Source organism: Epinephelus fuscoguttatus, linkage group LG18 (genome assembly GCF_011397635.1).
Source record: "Epinephelus fuscoguttatus linkage group LG18, E.fuscoguttatus.final_Chr_v1".
NCBI lineage: Eukaryota > Metazoa > Chordata > Actinopteri > Perciformes > Serranidae > Epinephelus > Epinephelus fuscoguttatus.
In genome coordinates this window covers 9548623-9567463 of record NC_064769.1, presented here as the reverse complement: position 1 = coordinate 9567463, position 18841 = coordinate 9548623, and the positions used below count along the sequence as shown (strand labels likewise).

At 41.2% G+C, this 18841-nt stretch overlaps 1 protein-coding gene across 2 annotated transcripts in view; it reads left to right on the top strand.

Moving 5' to 3' along the window:
- Positions 1-133: 133 nt before the first annotated feature.
- LOC125878642 (electrogenic sodium bicarbonate cotransporter 1-like) overlaps positions 134-18841 on the top strand; it is a 40746-nt gene continuing 22038 nt past the window's right edge. For both annotated transcript variants that reach the window (XM_049559981.1, XM_049559979.1), the window contains exons 1-7: positions 134-481; positions 6315-6388; positions 7402-7578; positions 14039-14171; positions 15436-15596; positions 16344-16523; positions 17447-17523. In XM_049559981.1, coding sequence (XP_049415938.1) covers positions 465-481; positions 6315-6388; positions 7402-7578; positions 14039-14171; positions 15436-15596; positions 16344-16523; positions 17447-17523 — 819 coding nt within the window. In that variant the 5' untranslated portion in view covers positions 134-464. The remainder of the gene's footprint in view (positions 482-6314; positions 6389-7401; positions 7579-14038; positions 14172-15435; positions 15597-16343; positions 16524-17446; positions 17524-18841) is intronic.

Sequence of the window (18841 nt, the reverse complement as noted above, 5' to 3'; positions counted from 1 at the left end):
ATAATTTACCTATAGACATCAAAAGAACAATAGACAGACCATTTGTCAAGTTAAGTGTCTGATGCGCCACCTCAGAGCAACTTTCTGACCTCCACCCCCCGGTGGCGTCACGCAGGAGGAGGGATGGCACTTTAAATATGGAAAAAGACACGCTGCGCTCTCAGAGTCTCTCCACACGCTCTCGGCGAGACACAAAACGAGCCTTTTCCTTCAAGATGTCACCTAGACACGACCTGAAAGAGTCCAGCAAGATATGAAGATTGTGTGCTACGAGTTTAATTTGATTTGTAGAGTTGAAGAAATCATTCCAGCGAGATAGCTCCACCGACTTCTGTCTTACTTTTATCCTTTTGAAAAGAGCGACAGCTAGAGTAGGTGAAGATTTTCCAAACACCGACCACAACAGTATTTTGAACGACAGCTGGACGCCAGACTGATCATCTTTAAAGGCGAAGTTTGTCACCATGAGTTCCGACAAGAAGTAAGTTTATGATCTTTTCCTTCCGCTTGTCTACCTTTGTTGAGAACTTTACCTTGTGGCTCGCAGTACTATACGTACTATACGTTCAGGGCATTTCCTGTCCAGGTGTAAACGTGTAAATAAGTCATCAGGTGAACACCCGCTATGTGAAAATAACACACTTTTAGCGTGTTATTAGAAGATTTTCTGTGCGTAATTCTGTTCTTTCACTGGCTCATCAGGTTTTGTTAACCACTGGTGCCACATTCATAGCAAAAACTCAGTGGACTATTGATAAGGCTTCTGAAATACTTTCATTCATACACGTTACACCCGTCATTGGCTGGATAAGCCACCGTCCCCGCACCGCTGTGGCTATGAACGGCCGGTAATCTAATTTCCAAGTACCTGTCAGTCTCAATTAGACAGACAGTCAGGGCACGCAGGCCAAGTTTCGGAGTGCTGTCTTTAGTGCAACTTTATGAATAAAGCTGTGTGTATCATGTGGTCTATGAGGTGACACCCCAAAAATCCACATTCGGCGCGGGCCAGGGTGTGCGTCCACGTTGCGCAATGACGCAAGAGCCAAAGCTGCAACAAATCAGACTTGACGGTTACACGGAACCACACTTGTGAGTCTGCGAGCACTTTCCTGACGTGCAACTGGAATTCATCAGCTGTTTGGAAATTTTCACCCGCAGCCAATGTGAGTTAGTTATAGATATAAGATTTACAGCAACAGCCTGATCTCCTAATATTTACCAAGTGGGGCCATGCTCCCTCAAAGTGTTACTACCACCTCTCCAAGTAGCAAAAATTGACACCAGGAGTTACTTGTAATACCTAAACATGGGTGTGTGCCCTGTCCTTTTACAGGGGCTGTAGAAACAGTAAAAACACAAGACGATTCCTCATTCTTCTCTGTCATTTGTAGACATTGTGAAATGTGTTGCAACAGGGAAATGTTCTTTTTACAGTTGATCCATCCATTTACCTGTGTGACTCTTCCTCTTGGTACTAAGTGGAACACTGAATGCTCCTTTGTGCTCTGCTGAGTGATGCTCTGTGCAATTAGATACCCATCCATTTCCTCATTCATTCAAGTGTTGCTGGAGGAAATTCCAAATGTCAAGGTGGATTCAAGAAGCAGGGAGTTAACTACAGGTCAGATATTGCATAAAAGACACATAATCACCTGAGCGCACATGGCAGGCGTGTCCTTTGTCACCTCTACTCACTATGACATTAGACACTTTGATTTGTAAGCCAATAAGCTGCTACTTCAACCTTTTTTATATTCCATAAAAGTCATTTTTCAGGCAAAACACACTTACTTTTTAAATCAAACAAGTTGTCATGAAAACAAGACTGAAGATCTTTTTTCACATTTTTCAGTTGTTAAATAATTGATAATTAAAGTTGTTGTTAGTTGCACTCCTAAAATAGTTAGCGATTTCTCCCTTCAGTATCACTCACCTCAGGCAGACTCGAAAAGCAACAACAATAAGGCGCTCTTTCCTCAAAAGTTAATTGCACAGTAAGGGTGGTTTGAGAAGTTTTATCAAAACTCTTTGAATTCATGCTGATCATTGCCTCTGTTCTTTCTGTCAGAGGTGAAAATAATTTACAACCACCTTTCAATCCCTCAGATTATGAGTGTCAAAGTTTACTTTTGGGTGGTGTATCACTTTAACGCTCCTAAGTCATCACTGTGTTGCTGGTAGCACTGACTGTGCTGGGGGTACCTACCCTCATGGTGAACCTGGCTGGTGGGATTGGCTGCGTCACTCTGTAAAGAGATGGGGATGATCCCTGATCCTGAGCAGCTGATCCCAGCTCCTCACGCACTGCCAGGTTTATCCAGCCCCACGAGGTCACCAAGAACAGAAGCAATGTGAGAAGTTAGGAGATGAATGCAGCTGGTTGCTCTGACCCTCACCCAGCTCTTGATTTTTTTTTATTAATCAGACAGAGGAAGTCATGGCAGGAAATGAAAAAGAAGATCAAGAAGATTTGCTGTGGTACCATGACGTGAATGAGGACACAGGATCTTATCTGTTTTCAGACAGAAGATATGCATTTACAGTAGCTTCTGTTTTGCTTTCTGCTACCTGATTTTAACTTCATATATATCACTTAGACTAAAATGCTGGAGAGTATATTTAAAGGATAACTTTGGTATGTTTCAACCTGAACCCTATTTTTGAATGTTTTTGTGTCTGAGTGACTAATGGAGACAACAGTTTTTTTTAAATTGGTCCAGAAACGGGCAGCTGTGAAACAGGCTGCAGTGTAACCAGTAGAGGCAATTATCCACAGTCAATTTACATCCATTAAAAGTACTTGTTCTTGCCACTGACAGGCTCAGATTAGTTTAATATGTGTCTGACAACATTATGGAAAGGATCCCTACAGTGAAAGACCTTTTTGTTAAAGAGTAAGATCCTTTTTGTTGAACCAGAAGCAGCCCAGGAATTGCCATCACCAAACCCACCAAACTTCATTTAAATAAACAGTAATTTTAATGTGTTTAGAGCCAGCGATTTTTCACATCTAACTGGGTGAATTAAGGGTTTATTTCAACCAAACCAGAGTTTTATGGTGGGTTTGATTGTTGGAATAGTAGAACGATTTACCAAGGCACTTTTTTCAGTTTATTTTGTTTCTGTTGACTTTGATTGAAGTGTGTTTTACAATGTTAAAATTACTGTTTATTTAAATGGAATCTGGTGGGTTTGGCGATGGCGATTTTTGGGCTGTTCTAGTTTAACAAAAAGGTCTGTCTTTGTAGGGGTCCTTTCCATAATGTTGTCAGACACATATGAGCCTGTCAGTCACAAAAACAAGCACTTCTAGTGGACATAAATTGAAGATGCAAATATTCCCAGAGTGATTACATTGCACCTTGTTTTGCAGCTACAGTACTGGTTGCAGCCATATTCAGTCATTTTGACTGACATGCTGAAGAGTGTATATTATATATGTCTGTCAAAATGACTGAATATGAATTTTAAATCAGGCGGCAGAAAGCAAAACCGGTTAAATGCATAACATGTGTATGTGTATGAAAACAGATAAGATCCCATATCTCCTCATTCACGTCATTGTAAACACAGGAAATCTTGTTGATCGTCTAGCTTTTTTTCACCTCGCAGCCCAACCCCCCAACATCGCCTCATTCTTTCTTCTACATTTCATTTTACATACCATTGTAATTCTTTTTGATTTAGCACACCGTTCAAAACAGGAATGCTGAACTCTTCTCCTGCATCCTGCATGTCTGTGTGCCACCTGTGGTATGTTTCTCATCATGAGGGTCTCCCTGTCTGAGGCCCCACTGTGGAGCGATTAACGTGGCTCCATAGACTGGCTATAGCCAGCAGTAAACCTGCAACATGAGCCTCATTGGCTCTCCTGTGTGGCCAATGGTTTTCACCATGTTACATGACCTGCCTCCACACACACACACACACACACACATTGCCAAGACTTCAGTACCTGTTGCAGGAGGAAACGCTGCAAGACAGAGCTGTGTTCCTGGAAAGATCCTGAAGCATTTATGTGCAATGCTTATTCAAGAATGAATTAAAATAGCTCCACCCAATTGTTTTGAATGAGTCTTCTCTCTGATTGACAACCACATTCTCAGTGACAATTAAGGCTGTATTACGATAACTGGTTAAGTACAAGTTCTTCCCTGAAGCTGTTGGTATTTTCTGTTCGCGCTGTCCTGGAAGGAAAGAAGACAGCACAAGCAGAACAGAACATGCGCAAAAATCTGGAGCTTAACGTTAGCGATTGCGTTCTCCACACAGCGCCGTGTGGGAACTTGACCTCTCTCTCTTTTTTTTTTTGTAAACAACAATGGGCAACAAAAGGAGGGTGCAGAGGCTAATCACTGTAATAGTATTGCTTGTAAAGTTGGCACCAAGCCCGGCTGCTCCCTGTCACTTGTTTGATCTCGGGAGCTGGTGGATCAACATTGCGTCGGTTATCAGCGTTATGCCTCTATCTCTCTCTCTCAAGGCCAGATACCATATCCACGGGGAATTCAGATGAGCTCTCAGTGCAATTGGAGGAACAAGTTGTATCCTTCCTGACTTTGTTTATTTAGCAGTTTATGTACACTGCTCCCATCCTCTCATTTTTGGAATTGTGTCATCCCCAGTTGGGGATTGTTCAGTGGCAAATGGAAACTGTTCATATGTTTATTCACATTCTTGATCCAGAATCAAATATTTATTTTTTTGTTGTTTACAAAACTATTCTCATAAAGCAGTTGGTCAGATTAGCCATGGCAGATGAGTTCTTAATTTGATACTGACACGCTTATAGTCCCACAACAGTTTGAAAGAGTGGATTGACTTTGATCTAAACTGTCTGTGTTGAGATGAGACCTAAATAGAAATAAGACTAAACTAGAAAATTATTCCTAATGTTATGAAATATTAGCTTCAGTTGTCTTTACTTTTTGTTGTTGGAATCAGGTGTAGTCTTTCCTTTTTGACCGAAGAGAATTCTGAAATTGGGGTTTCCCTAAACCACCTTTTAATTGCCTGGATTAGGCCACACTTTGCTGGGCTGGAGGAGCCACATTCCTTCAACCTTCCAGCAAGGTTGACCACTGACGATCAAAGAAAACTGAAGGTCATATCGCTTTGAAAGATGTCATTGACATAAGGCCGTCTTTGTGAACTGGAAGGTCCAGTATGACTGTCAGTCAAAACTGTTTATGCAAGTATTACTATGACAAAGTGTTGTGCAAGTGTTGCGCTGCATCGTGGGTTGATGGGTAGGTGACATTCTGGTCATATGTGGGTGATTGCCATAGCATCAGAAATGCTAATGCACTTTAAGGCTTGTAAGGTTAAGTGATTTTGAACCCTTGTTATGCAGTTACTCACCATGTTTGTGAATCACTCTGGTTACATTTTTTGAAAAAAAAAAAAAAAAAAAATCCAACATAATCGTACACATTGTCAGTCTAATATTCAGCAGCATTAGGTATCTGAACAAGAAGTTGCTACAGTAAATATGAGTCATTACCTGGGTTGTATTTCATGGTAAAACTGGATTTGCTTCTATTATATTCTATTGGTATCAGTTACTGGTACGAGGGTTAAAAATTACACAGCTCAAACAGTTTAAAATTTGAATTAATTTGTTGATGGTAAAAGATGAAACTGGAGTAAAAATTTTGGTTATATTCCATGTTGCCCTATGTGCTGGCCATAGACTGACTAAAATAATAGATGTAGCCACCATGATGTCATGCATTAGTTCCTGGATTCCTGTTTTGGACATAGATGTATAATAATAACTAGATCCTGGATCGGTGCCTTGATCCCAAGACGGCGCCTATTCAGTCCAGTGGAGTTGCTTGCCTGGCGTGTACACCAAAGCAGTTTCTAGATCCCGGATTTACTTCTGCGATATGAACCTCACTGAAGACGCATATAGATATACATAACTTAGCTCAAGAAAAGTTTATCAAATATAAAACATATGTGTAACATATAACAAATATAATCTATAAGAAGTTATAAAAGAGTCATTATTGATCATGTTTGCAGTTCGAGGTGTCCTGTCAGTAGTTTTACAGATGTCTCTTTTACCATGGTCTATGGGGAAAATGCTTTTTGGCTGCAGGGGATTTTTTTTTTTTGCTGCAATGCCGCAAGTGGCCACTGGGAAAAATTGGAAGCAAGGCTGAGCGGCTTTCCTGGGGGCCTGAGATTGATTTGCTCTTGGAACCAGAGTCAAGCGGCCATTTAAGGAACTGCACTTTTTGGTGTTTTGGCATTGGCTTCATTTTTGATCCATATTTAATCATTTTCTCTCTCTTGCCTTGCAGAGTGGAGGATGAGGCAGTCCTGGACAGAGGAGCATCCTTTGTTAAACATGTCTGCGATGAGGAGGAAGTGGAAGGTGAGATCAGTGATGAATTCCACCAACACATTAGCTAGCTGACAGATTTGTTATGAGTTTCATCTTATCCGTGCCTTTCCAAATATGCTGTCTACTAAATGTGCTTCATCTATGCAGGGAATAACACTAGTTTTCCTTGTAGTATCAGCACAGAATTGGATGCCTTTCCACTTTAGCGTGACATTTCTGAACAGGAAGATGTTCCTTTAAGTGCTCTAATCCTGTCCACTTCTGGCTGTCAGCTAAAGCCACAAAAGAATTCATCTTGAGACGCCCACATGGGTTTACTGCGATATTCACATTTCACAAACCAACACTTAAGGGTGCACACAAAGAGAACCGCGTCACAGCTTTTGGCACGATGTCAAACTGATTGTGTGCATCCGTACATCCTTTGCGAGATCCTTTTCTTCCCCTGCATGGGAATGTGTTAGAAGTGCATCATTTTGTGTGCACCTCAGGTGGTCTTTGGTTTCTACAAGGAAGCAAGACAGACCACTATGAGGTGTGAAAGATATCATTAAATCCCACAAGACATGTTTATGGAATGCATGGTTGAATAGAAAAATGCATGGTTGCTTCAACGCTTACCCTGCCAGTTATTACCAGTATTGAGAAGATCTCTCTCGCTCTCTCTCTCTCTCTCTCTCTCTCTCTCTCTCTCTCTCTCTCTCTCTCTCTCTCTCTCTCTCTAATTACTTCCTGAAGATGTTAAGTCATCATTTCCTATATGCCTGCTGTGTAGGAAGTGGAGGGCATTTATTTGAATCTGCAGTTTCACTGACTGTATCTCTTCCTGATTGCACAATAAGCAACAAATATCAGTGAACCATTTGTAAACCTCAGCACAAGCCAAAGAAAGATGCGTCAGAGTGGCTTTGTGATAAGCAAACATTTCACACCACAACCCAGTGTTGAAATGGATTACCAGCGTTCAGGATTAATGTGATTTCCTTGTAATTGTGATCATAATCTGACTTGCATTCCCTCTATTGTGTCATGGTTTTTGGCAGGTCACCACACAGTGTACATTGGTGTGCATGTTCCCAAGAGCTATCAACGGAGGAGACGCCACAGACGCAAGTCTAGCCACAAGGAGAGGCGTGAGCGAGCTGACCACAGCACGGAAGGATACAAGTTGGATGGAGAGAATGCAGATGAATCCACCACAAATGTCCTCAAACCTCTCAGTAAGTTCTGATAAAACCAAATTCAGTGAAAGCACCCAGTACACAGACTATACATAGATATTAGCAATGATTTTATTGCTCTTGAAATGTTGGTTAAGTCAGTTGGGTGAAGTCCAGCAGCACTCTGCAAAGCACAGCCTACAGGATATCAGTGCTTCTGTAGTTAAGGAGGTAGGGTGGGGTGGCAGCCAAGAAAGCAAAAAAAGAAAAAGAAAAAACACTTAAAAAATCCCCAGACAGAAACCTACACTCAACAGAATTAGAGTAGCAAGGGAATGGAAACATGCTGAATACTAATCTGCAAATGACACTGGATTGGCTTAAAGTGTGTAAAGTAAATACAAGAGGGGTATAATCTGTCACCTTGATGATTAACACAGCACTTAGTGGGATTTGCAAGGGCGGATTCTCAGAAGATAAAAACCAGGTGGATGGAAAGAAAGAAAAGGAAGCAGAAACAGCAAATTTTTAAAATGTTTCACAAGCTTGATAAGGATATTGCTGCAACAAGTCGATCTAGTACAACCTCAGCACAGAGAAGAGCAATGACAGAACAAAGAAGGATCACGTAATGGTAAACTGAAGTGATGACGCAGGATCTACCAACAGAACTAAATGAATGTTGGTCCATAATGTAGATAAAGATGCAAAATGCACATTAAGAAGCGCATTGAGATCATTGTCAGTCTCAAGAGTCTTCTTCCTGCTGTAGGAAGACATACCAGATGTCTCTCCTTATATAGAAGCTTAAGAAAGTGCCATGGTACAACCATTAATCCCCAGATCGTTTTCTAGAACAGGAGGAATTATAATACCAGAAAGGTCTTTACATATAGGTCAGTACAAACCCATATGTCTCTTGAATGTACAAGATGAGATATATATATATTTTGATAATGTGGTTTCACAGGTGGGAAAATTCTCAACAACTGTCTGTAAATGAGCCATATAATTGTATAGGGATCTCTTATGTTTATCTCTAAGCCTTGATGAATGCTTGGTACCACCACATAAACCTCTTACGTGGGTAATTAAAAGAGTAGCAAGCATTACCATTGTAAGCTATTTGCAAGACATACAATTATCAAAATACTGGAATTCACCTTGAAAAGGCACAGCCAGGAAACTGGCATAATGGGAAAGTGTTTAATCTCTGCTTTACTGCTGTTGGAGGTAACCATTAAAGGTTAAGTTTGATATTTTCCAACCAGTACCCAACTTTCCCATGTTTTGTGTCTGGGTGACTAATGGGAACAACAGTTTTTGAAATTGGTCCAGTATTGAGTGAGAGTGCTGCACACGGCAGCGGCGCAGCGGGCTGCAGTGTAATCACTTAGGGCATTTGTGCACCATCAAATTATGTCCACTAAAAGGGCTCGTTTTTGCCACTGACAGACTCAGATTGTTATTTCAAGTGTTTGATGATAGTATTACGGAAGGGATCCCTACAGAGGTAGACCTTTTTGTTGAAGAATAAGGCTCTTTTTGTTTAACTAGAAACAGCCCCAGAATTGCCATCACCAAACCCACCAGACTCCATTCATATAAACAGTAATTTTTAGCATGTATAGAGGCAGCATATTTTCATATCTAACTGGATGAATTAAGGCTTAATTTCAAACAACCCATAGTTGGTGATTATTGAAACAGCGGAAAGGACGAACAAAGATGGTTTTTAGGGGTATATTTTGTTCAGTCGACTATGAATGAAGTGTGTTCCGTGTTGACAAAATAACTTTATTTAAATGGAATCTGGTGGGTTTGGCAATAGCAATTTTGGGTCCATTTCTGGTTAAAAAAAAAAAAAATAAAAAAATAAAAAGGATTGTGTTCTTTAACAAAAAGATCTGTTTCTGTAGAAATCCTTTCCATAAGTTGTCAGACATGTATAATAACAATCTGAGCATGTCGGCGCCAAAAGCGAGTGTTTTTAGTGGATGTAAATTGACAGTGCAAACACGCCCAGGGTGATTACATTGCAGCCTGTTTTTCCGCTGCAGGCTGCGGCAGTCTCACTCAATATTGGACTTGAATTTGCCTCCCACCTCGTGTCGACAATGTCAGCAGCACCTATATATCTCAAGGCATCAAATCCAGAATTATAAGATATAGCTGAACTGGTAGTTACATGGAACATCACATGTTTAAATAAAGCTTGAAACAAATATGTAGTGAAATATGCTAGAATGGTAACAGAGCCATTTCAGATTCTTCACCCAAAAATTCAGACACTATAAGGAAGCTTTAGCTTTTTTAGGAACTTGAAGCAGACGATCATGCATTATGCAATAGGCACGTTCTGTAATATACAGAAGAGAAATCCTGAGGTGATTTTAGAGAGTGAGTTGGAGCACCGTTTTTTGGCAGCACCATTAGGTAACATAAAATGGTAGAACAGCTAGTTGAATTAGGAAACTGTAGGCATGCCAAAATTGTTTTTTCAAAGCAAAACCGGGACAGTGGTTCAGCTGAGAATCCACAGAGAAAGAAGCTCTTGTGCATAATTGCTCGGCTGCAGTAACTGTGGGAAAATCAAGCCTCAGGGAGAACTGGGTGCTTCTAAATGGATCTGGGAAATTAGACCGTACATTACACTGTGTGGTGCGGACCAAGGTGGGACCAGAGTATCAGGCATCAGGGGTATTGTGAGGAAAATACACCTGTCTCATCATCTGACATTTCATTTTGTAAATACAGCAGCTGATTTTCATTTATTCTGTTGCACATAAGGTCTATTTTCACAATTGCATGCTGATCAGAAATGAGTGGAACTTATCATTTTATATCAGTCAAATGAGATTTTATCCTCAGCACCGTTTGTATGCATTTCCCCACCTACGATCACACACCTCTCTCAGTCATGGGGGCATCACATTAAGCTGTCACTTCATAGACTCCACACAGCAGACAAGCACTTGAGTAATCCTCTCACACTGCTGGCTCCTCTGACGCTGTAATCCTCCTTTTTGTTACGCCTCATGCTCGAGTGTAAACCAGCCTGTATGCTTAGTCATCCGAAGGTGCCATGCTATGATAAGAGTTTTGCTCACATTAATCTCTGCCTAGATATCACAGGCCCTATCTGATAACTCTGTGAAAACTGCATTGTAATGGTACTGTTTCACCAATTAAATTATTTTCCAATATTACAAATCTATTGCATAAGGACATGAAGAAACTGGCATACCAGCATATCTATAAAAGGCTATTAGATTTAGTATTTGTTTTTGATAACGGCTTTACAACTATTCACTGCTCAATTGCACATTATCAGTGTCGTAAAACTTGGAACAGTAGCTGTGAAAAGTGAGTATTTCGTCATAACTTGCAACCTTAACATAAGTAACAGTCAGTGTTACAGATCCAGCCTTCTCCTTAAAGACCATTTCCAAATCTTTCTGATCTTTCATAAATGCCCTTATTTTACCGTGTAGCACTTTATGTGTGTATGGTTCAAACATGGCGCCATTTGTTTAAATGCGAACAGTGTTTATGGTTCATGCATATAGAATCAGACTGTAAATCAGCAGGTGGGGACAAAAGTGGAGACAAACTAAACACAGAAGCAGGTTTTAACTACGGTTCACTTTAAATGCCCTCTCAAACACACACAAACTACTTCTTGCTCATCCTACGGTATCTCCGCAGAGGATCTGAACTGTAAATAGTCTTGTTTGGTTGAATGAGAGGACAGACGCTACTGTATGATGAGGCTAGAGCCACTGTTGGGATAAATGTTTTTCCTCCTGTTGAGAACTAAACCACTTCAGTGACCCCTGCAAAGATTTTCACATTAGATTTTTGCCCTTTAGTTAGTTACAATAGAAAAAAAGCTCATTTTGGTATAAAAAGACAACACGCATTCTGAGGATAACAACATCAGGCTGTCATTCATTGTCTGTGGAGCAGCTCCAGACTTTATACCTATAACATCACAAGTTTGAGACACGCGACTCTGGTTTCTGGCTTTGAGAGAGAGTAACCCATGTTCACAAACACTGATTGAGCTTTCCAAGGTCATGGAAATAACATACTGGAATTCTGAATTCAGGTGGTGTTCCCCTCTAGCTCCTCTGCTTCCACCATGAGCTCACTATGAGTAATTGGCATGCGTCCATAGATTTCACAAGCTACATATGTGAAAATGGCGTGGAGGTAGTGGGGAGGGTGTGCCAGAGATGATAGTCAGACAGTGTGGTGTGTGGGTAGCGTTCAGGCTGACGTGTGCCAGACAACAAAAGTCCCAATTCAAAACACACACATACACACGCTCCTAGACAGTGTATCTAGAGCCCTCCACTTGATGGATTTTCCGCTGTTTTGCCCTCTATCTAAATCCACATAATCTTGTTGACTTTTGGCAAACTCTGTGGAGCTGTCCACTTAAAAGTTGTGTGCAATTACAACAAAGGCCTGGTTTTCATTGATAACACCAGTTGTGAGACTCAAGAGGTGAGCATTGTTGTGTACACGACGTGGCGTCGTTAAGTGCTGTGTTAAAAGTCACGTTCTGTAAGTGGGAAGGACAGCGGAAAGACCCTGTTGCCATGAGGAAAACTGAAAGATCTCGTGTTTGTGCTTCAAGCCAATGGTAGATGACGGCAGTGTGTTGCACAATAATGCTGATGGGCAGACATTGTTTTCAGTGTTTCCAACACACTGATCCTGACCTTCATATAGCTTAACATTAGATTTCCTCGCTACAGTAAAGTTCCAACTGTACTATTTTTAAAAACAACCATCCTAAATTAAGCTTGGGTGTGCTGTGTGGGGATTAAAAGGTCACAGGCACTGTTACGTTGTTGAGGTATCCACCTGTGGATTCCTGACTGGTATAGTTCATCAAGAGAAGGCTGCATAAATAGCCTCCTGTGATTTACCACTTAACCTCCACTTTGACTCATTACTTCAGTTGCACAACTTTCCTAGAAGTATCAACAAGAATAAATAGTCGTTCTTCCAATAGATAACCCATTATATATAGGATAGAACACACTGGTGCCCTCTTGGTACTTTATCAGTGAATCCTGAGGGCATAGCTTTCTCTTTATGTCTATTTCTGACGACCAAGACGAGCATTTACTGTAAGTGTCCAATAATGACGAGTCAGTTTTGTTCTGAGATAGATCGTGGCACACCTTGCTCAGAAGGAAGTGAGAGTGTTTCCCGGTGAGGGTGTGTTGTTTAAGTTTTTTTTCCTCTAATCTAAATACCTGTGGTTTTTGTTCTCATGGGTTCAAGCAGGTTCGAGAGGTCTGTATAATGAGGCTGTTTCTTTTTCTGCAGATATGTTGAATATATAGTCAGAAACAAACCACATGTAAAGATTCCTGCATTTCCTTTTATACATCTACATTTGTTTTTCCAAAACGCAAAATTTGCAGCCTAATGGTTCAGATTATTCTGACTTCTGTGGTTATTTGGAAGTGTGATAGTATATATATTTTTATTTTAGTATAACATGACTTCCATGTATTCCCAAATGTAATCATAAATTAACTCAACAAATTGTTGTTGTTGTTGTTGTTGTTATTATTATTATTATTATTATTATTATTATTATTATTATTATTATTATTATTATTATTATTATTATCACTACTGGTTCTAGTATTCTGTATTATAGTTCTGTGTGCGGTTTGTCCAAGTGGTGTTGCCGTACCCTGTCAGAAGCCTCTAACACTGTTCTGTCTCCGTATTCTGTTACTTTTCAAATGTATTAAAAGTGGAAGACTATAATATAATATTAGTGTTAGGTAGGCTATATGTCTGTCCATTGTGTAAGTTTTTGTAAAGTTTTATGGAAATTGGTAATTTTTTGAATGGTTATCTCGCAGTGTTTGCTAAATCCCTGTCATGCTAACTAGCTAGCTAGCTAGCATACATTCTGTACATTAGCTAACGCTAGCGAACAATCCCATTCTGAGCGTATTCCACTTGCTAGGTTTTATGTTCCCATTAGTTGTTGATGGGAAACTTATTATTGTAACACTATTAATACCAATAATAACACTTTATGTCAGTCAGGACATGCATGAAAGGTAACATTAACATCAGCACCTCATCCCCCAGACCCCCACACAGATTTGGTCCAACCCAGTGTTGACTCCATGCTTATTTGCAGAGGAGAGGGAATCAAGCTTTTATGAAAATATATTGCAGCGTAAAGCCAGATTATACTTGGTTCACTCAGATTTTGCAACCAGACTCAAGTCTGGGGATAGCACCTTGTGTTCATCTTTTGTGTTTGATTCTGACCGAGCAATTAGGTACTCAGGGAGTGTTTACATGGTGACATGACTTCATGAGCAGCTATTTAAGATGAGTAACTTATTACATGCAGTTACATAGTAACTAACCTATTTCTCACCTCAGATTCATTGATGCACAGCCAACATGAAGGCTGCACAGTCACAATGAGACTTTTGGTGGTCCTTAGCTTACCTCTTTCTCCCCACAGTTTCTCCAGCTGAGAGGATCAGGTTTATCCTGGGAGAAGAGGATGATGGTCCCCCACCTCCTCAGCTCTTCACTGAGCTGGACGAGCTGCTGTCTGTGGACGGGCAGGAGATGGAGTGGAAGGAGACAGCGAGGTGAGCTGCTGAACTGAATGTCTCTTTAAGCCAGGCACGCGATCTGTCAGACCCCCCCAACCCTTTTACATTAAGAGCCATGGGCAGTCTAGTCAAAAATTTCCTGCTTTACAATCCCAGTGCAGTCAGCGGAACACAGTCACTTATGAATAATCGTGTTTTGTATGTGTAGGGAAATAGGCCGTACTCCAGTGAACTCCCAGTCTGCTCTTATCTGATTGAGATCTGTAGTACCTGCTCTGTGAGAGCAGGAAAAGGCAGAAACTCCCACATGGTCAAAACAAGACTTAATGTAACAGTTAGCTCTGGAGCACATGGAATTTGGACATTGCAATGTGCATATCATTAAACTGTTAAATGTTTCCCTGTATTAGTGTCAAAAGTGGCTTTTACATAGTTCTGTAAAGTCCACGAGTGACATGTCTGTCTTCATTGCGCTAGAGAAAGCTGTAACCAAATTGAGATAGTTTTAGCAGTACTTGGTCTGGGGTATACACAGTTATGCCACAGATAGGATAACTAGTAGGGCAAAGGCATAGTCATGCAATATTTTTAGGAAGGAAAAGTGGGGGTTACATGAAAGGGAAGATAAACGAACTTCTTGAGGTCATCCGTGGCCAGGCTCCTTTCCTAGTAAGACTGTGTGGTCACAGGCGTGTGGACCAAAGCCAGAGGGATACTCTATCCCCAGAGGAAACCCCATCCTCAGGCCCTAGGAGAATGGCTCTTTTGTAGCGGTGACATGTGAGGCATCATTATTATTAAAAAGAATCCTTGTCCTGAGTCTTACCTTGGAGGCTAAGCTCTTCCATGGTAGTAACAAAGTTTTGTTTCTCACATTTAGACATGTGCGTCACAAAAGGCTGTCTGTTGCCATTCCAGCATGCAGAATATTTTCTCAAGTCGAGTGATTTATTTATTTTTTCTCCGCTGTCGTGCATCCCCTACCCTTGACTTATGAACTGTGACCAATTCAAAACACCGTGGGGTTGTTGTGTAAAGAAAAGGGAGCCCATCTTGTCTCCTTTTGTTTGTGGCCCATATTTGTTCATAAATGTACAAAGCCACTGATATGTACTTTTACGTTTAATGTTCAGTGACCTTTGCTGTAGGAACGTGTTTGAGAAAGTGAAAAAATTAAAGCCATTATGCACGGTGTGACTTTGAGGTACACCAAGTTCCTACAGCAGCACAAGCCCAGTACTGTAAACACATCTCAACACTTGCCTTCCTCTGTGTCCTTTTTTTTTCCTCCTCTGTCCAGATGGATCAAGTTTGAGGAGAAGGTGGAGAAGGGTGGCGAGCGCTGGAGTAAGCCTCATGTGGCCACTCTGTCCTTGCACAGCTTGATGGAACTCAAAACGTGCATCGAGAAGGGCACCATCATGCTGGACCTGGAGGCCTCCACGCTGCCACAGCTCGTCGGTTGGTGACCAGAATACTGACTCACTCTTAATGAGGACCTATTATGCTCCTTTTCAGGTTTATGTTTGTGTTTCCACCAGAACAGGTTAACATGCCAAAAAACATTATTTGCCTCAGCCTGTCTGTGCTGGAACACCTGTATTCACCCTGCTATCTGAGAATGCTACATTTAGCACCTGTCTATTTTAGCCCCCTCCCTCCCCGAAAAAACCCACTCTACCACATCTTGGCGTCTCTGCACCGTCAGTGCTAATAGAGAATAGCAGCACTTTCTACCACAAAAAAATCACCAATAAAAGCTTCTAGACACAACTGGACATGTTCCAGCAGGAATATGACCCTAAATCAGCAAGAACTTTACAACATCAGCAACCAAGTTTACATGTTTCCCTGACGTAAGCATGTAGCTTCATGTAGCAATGTAGGATACATGATGTAAACACTTGCAGTAGCGTACCTGGAGCAGATGACCACATTAAAAATCCGGCACACTATGATGTCACTGTAGCCATAAGACAATGTTGGAGACAGAGTATTTAGACTGGTCTAAAGCCTGAGATATTTGCTCACAGGGATTACTTTTACGTACATTTACTTCATTATTTGAAACCTTGGCCACGTTTAATACAAACACCCATCACTGTAACACTGTATATAAGACATAAAATTCAGAAAAGCATAATAGGTCCCCTTTAAAGGTACTGAAGAAACTGAGGGTGACTTGATCTTGATCTGTCCCTCTTACAGAGTTGATCACCGACAACCAGATTGAGTGTGGTCAGCTGAAGGCGGACCTGAAGGAGAAGGTCATGTACACCTTGCTACGAAAGCATCGCCACCAGACCAAGAAGTCCAACTTGCGCTCCCTTGCTGACATTGGCAAGAGTGTTTCCAGTGCAAGTAGGCTGTTCACCAACCAGGAGAATGGTAATGCAAAACCAACTTTTTTTAAAGTCCCTCTTAAACCAAAGGATTCCACCTTTATTTTCCTCTGGTGTCTTATTTCTGTCTTACACATATTTTTCTCTACCTAATCTTTTCCATCTTGTCTTTTCCTTCCCAACCTTCTTTTCCTTGTCTTTTTCCTTCTCTTTGGGTCTGTGCTCACTGTCTCTGACCTACTGAATCTGCCGTGTTATAGCACGCAACCCCCTTGAGCACCCTGTGCCTTGTTTAAGCCCACACGACCCAGAGGAACCATGTGAGGTCATGAGGAGCTCCAGCATGGGATACCTCTGTAAGTGAGGTCACAGCACTCCTACTGAAAGCAGCAGAATCGGGATATACTTCACGTAGAAGTAGCTGGCTGGAGATATACAATTCAATTCTCCTTTAGTCCATTACATTAAAAGAAGCTGGATGTGTGTTTATTCAGCGCTACAAACTTAAAGTCAGTGTAGAGACCCACAAAGACAGAATAGCTTCACTCATTAAAATGTACTAACTAAATATTTATCTGGTAACAGAAAGCTAAAATGTCTTAGACTCTGTTCTGTAATGTTGTCAGTAAATGGACCATATCAAACTGAGTTCCAGAGTTTACATTCACACCCATTTGCCAATCGTTGCCTAAGCAAATTTCTGCTGATGCGCAGAGGCAGTGGACCTAAGACGGCCATGGATCCCAGCTCTCCTCTCTCTGAGGGAATGAATGACCATCTGGCATTAGTCCTCAAGCTTAAGCCTTGCCACATTTAGCTAGGTCCTGAGTTTTCTGTCTCTCTTTGTGTTCTTTCCTGGTGCCTTTCTTTTCTGGGACTTGTCCTCCTCCTCTGCCAGAAATGTCCCGTTTGAAGCTCTGCAGTGTCGCCCGGCCTCTTTGATCCTAACAGTGTCTTACTTCTCTGCAGGTAGTCCAGCTACTGCCCACAGAAACCTCACCTCCAACAGCCTGAGTGACTTCTCTGACAAACCAGAGAAGGATCAGGTAATCTGTTTGTGTCTCTCTGTATTGTTGCATCTATTATGCAACCTCATAGTGGATGATACTTAAGGTCTCCATTCACAGAGCAGTACTATGCAGTGTCATGTGCTGGGCTGTGTGTGCGTGCACAAGCTTGTGAGCCTCACAGACTGATAGATGTGATCCCTTTGCTCTGTGCTCACAACAAAAGCTCACTGTCTCTCATCTTTGTCCCATGAGTTTCTATCGTCAGCACGTGCAGTTTCTCTCCCTGTCATGACTCATGATCGAGTAGCTTACTGTAATTAGGCTGTGTGGTCTGCAGATACAGGGCACACAGATAAAAGCTCACAGAAGCAGTTAAACTGTAACAGCTGGAATTGCACATTTAATGAAAGTGTAGCTGTGTCAAAATGTTCTGTTCTTGGACATGACACCAAGGTCTTAGTTAATCATCTCCCTGCAACTAAGTTTTTTCTTTCATCAACAACTTGTCTGTGTATTATTGTACTTTGCATATCAGTTTAGTGGAAGACTGTAGATGCAGTTTCATTTGCTGTAGTAAGGTGTGTTTATTAGGTGGCATAAAGTCAAGCTGCTGTTCAGCACATAATTCTAGGAAAGGGCGGGCACTACCTGTACCGGTGGAAACACTGCGTCTGTCCCCACCTTGTTACAACCACATTTTAATCAGCACATTTATTTAAAATGTCACATCTACCTTTGATCACACTGCATGTGGCAGAGAAAGGGAGTTTGTGTGTGCATGATCTTGTGAACTTGTATTCAGTGTTACAATGTCGCATGACATTTTAAAGGAATACTTCACCTCTCAAATAACATTTGTATATCAGTGGCTCCCCGTTATGTTGACTTGTGAAGAAAACTTCTCGCATGCCTCCACAGTGAACGGAGAATCCAAATTTCTTAATGAGTTGAAGTCATAGGGATCTGCGTTTAACAACAGCAAAACTATATCAAAACAACAGTCTACAAACTGTCACACAACTTGTGCAGTTTAATCCAAGTCTCATTTATTCAGTCGTGTGGTCATTACTTCCCAAACAGGCAGGACCTTGATCTAGGCTCTTTCAAAACCAAACTCCATTGAAGAAAACAATGATTTTACCTTGCTAAACATGGGACCTGCTGGTCTACTGCTGCCTCGATTGGTTAGTCAGTATATGTTATTGTGTGACTTTGATGTTTTGAAGGGTTAGTTTGGATTCACAAAAGTCACACAATAACAAACTGACTGACTGACTGAGGCAGTGGTGGAACAGCCACTCCCATTTTCTGCAAGGTAAAAATACTGTTTTTGTCAATGGAGTCTGGCTTTGAG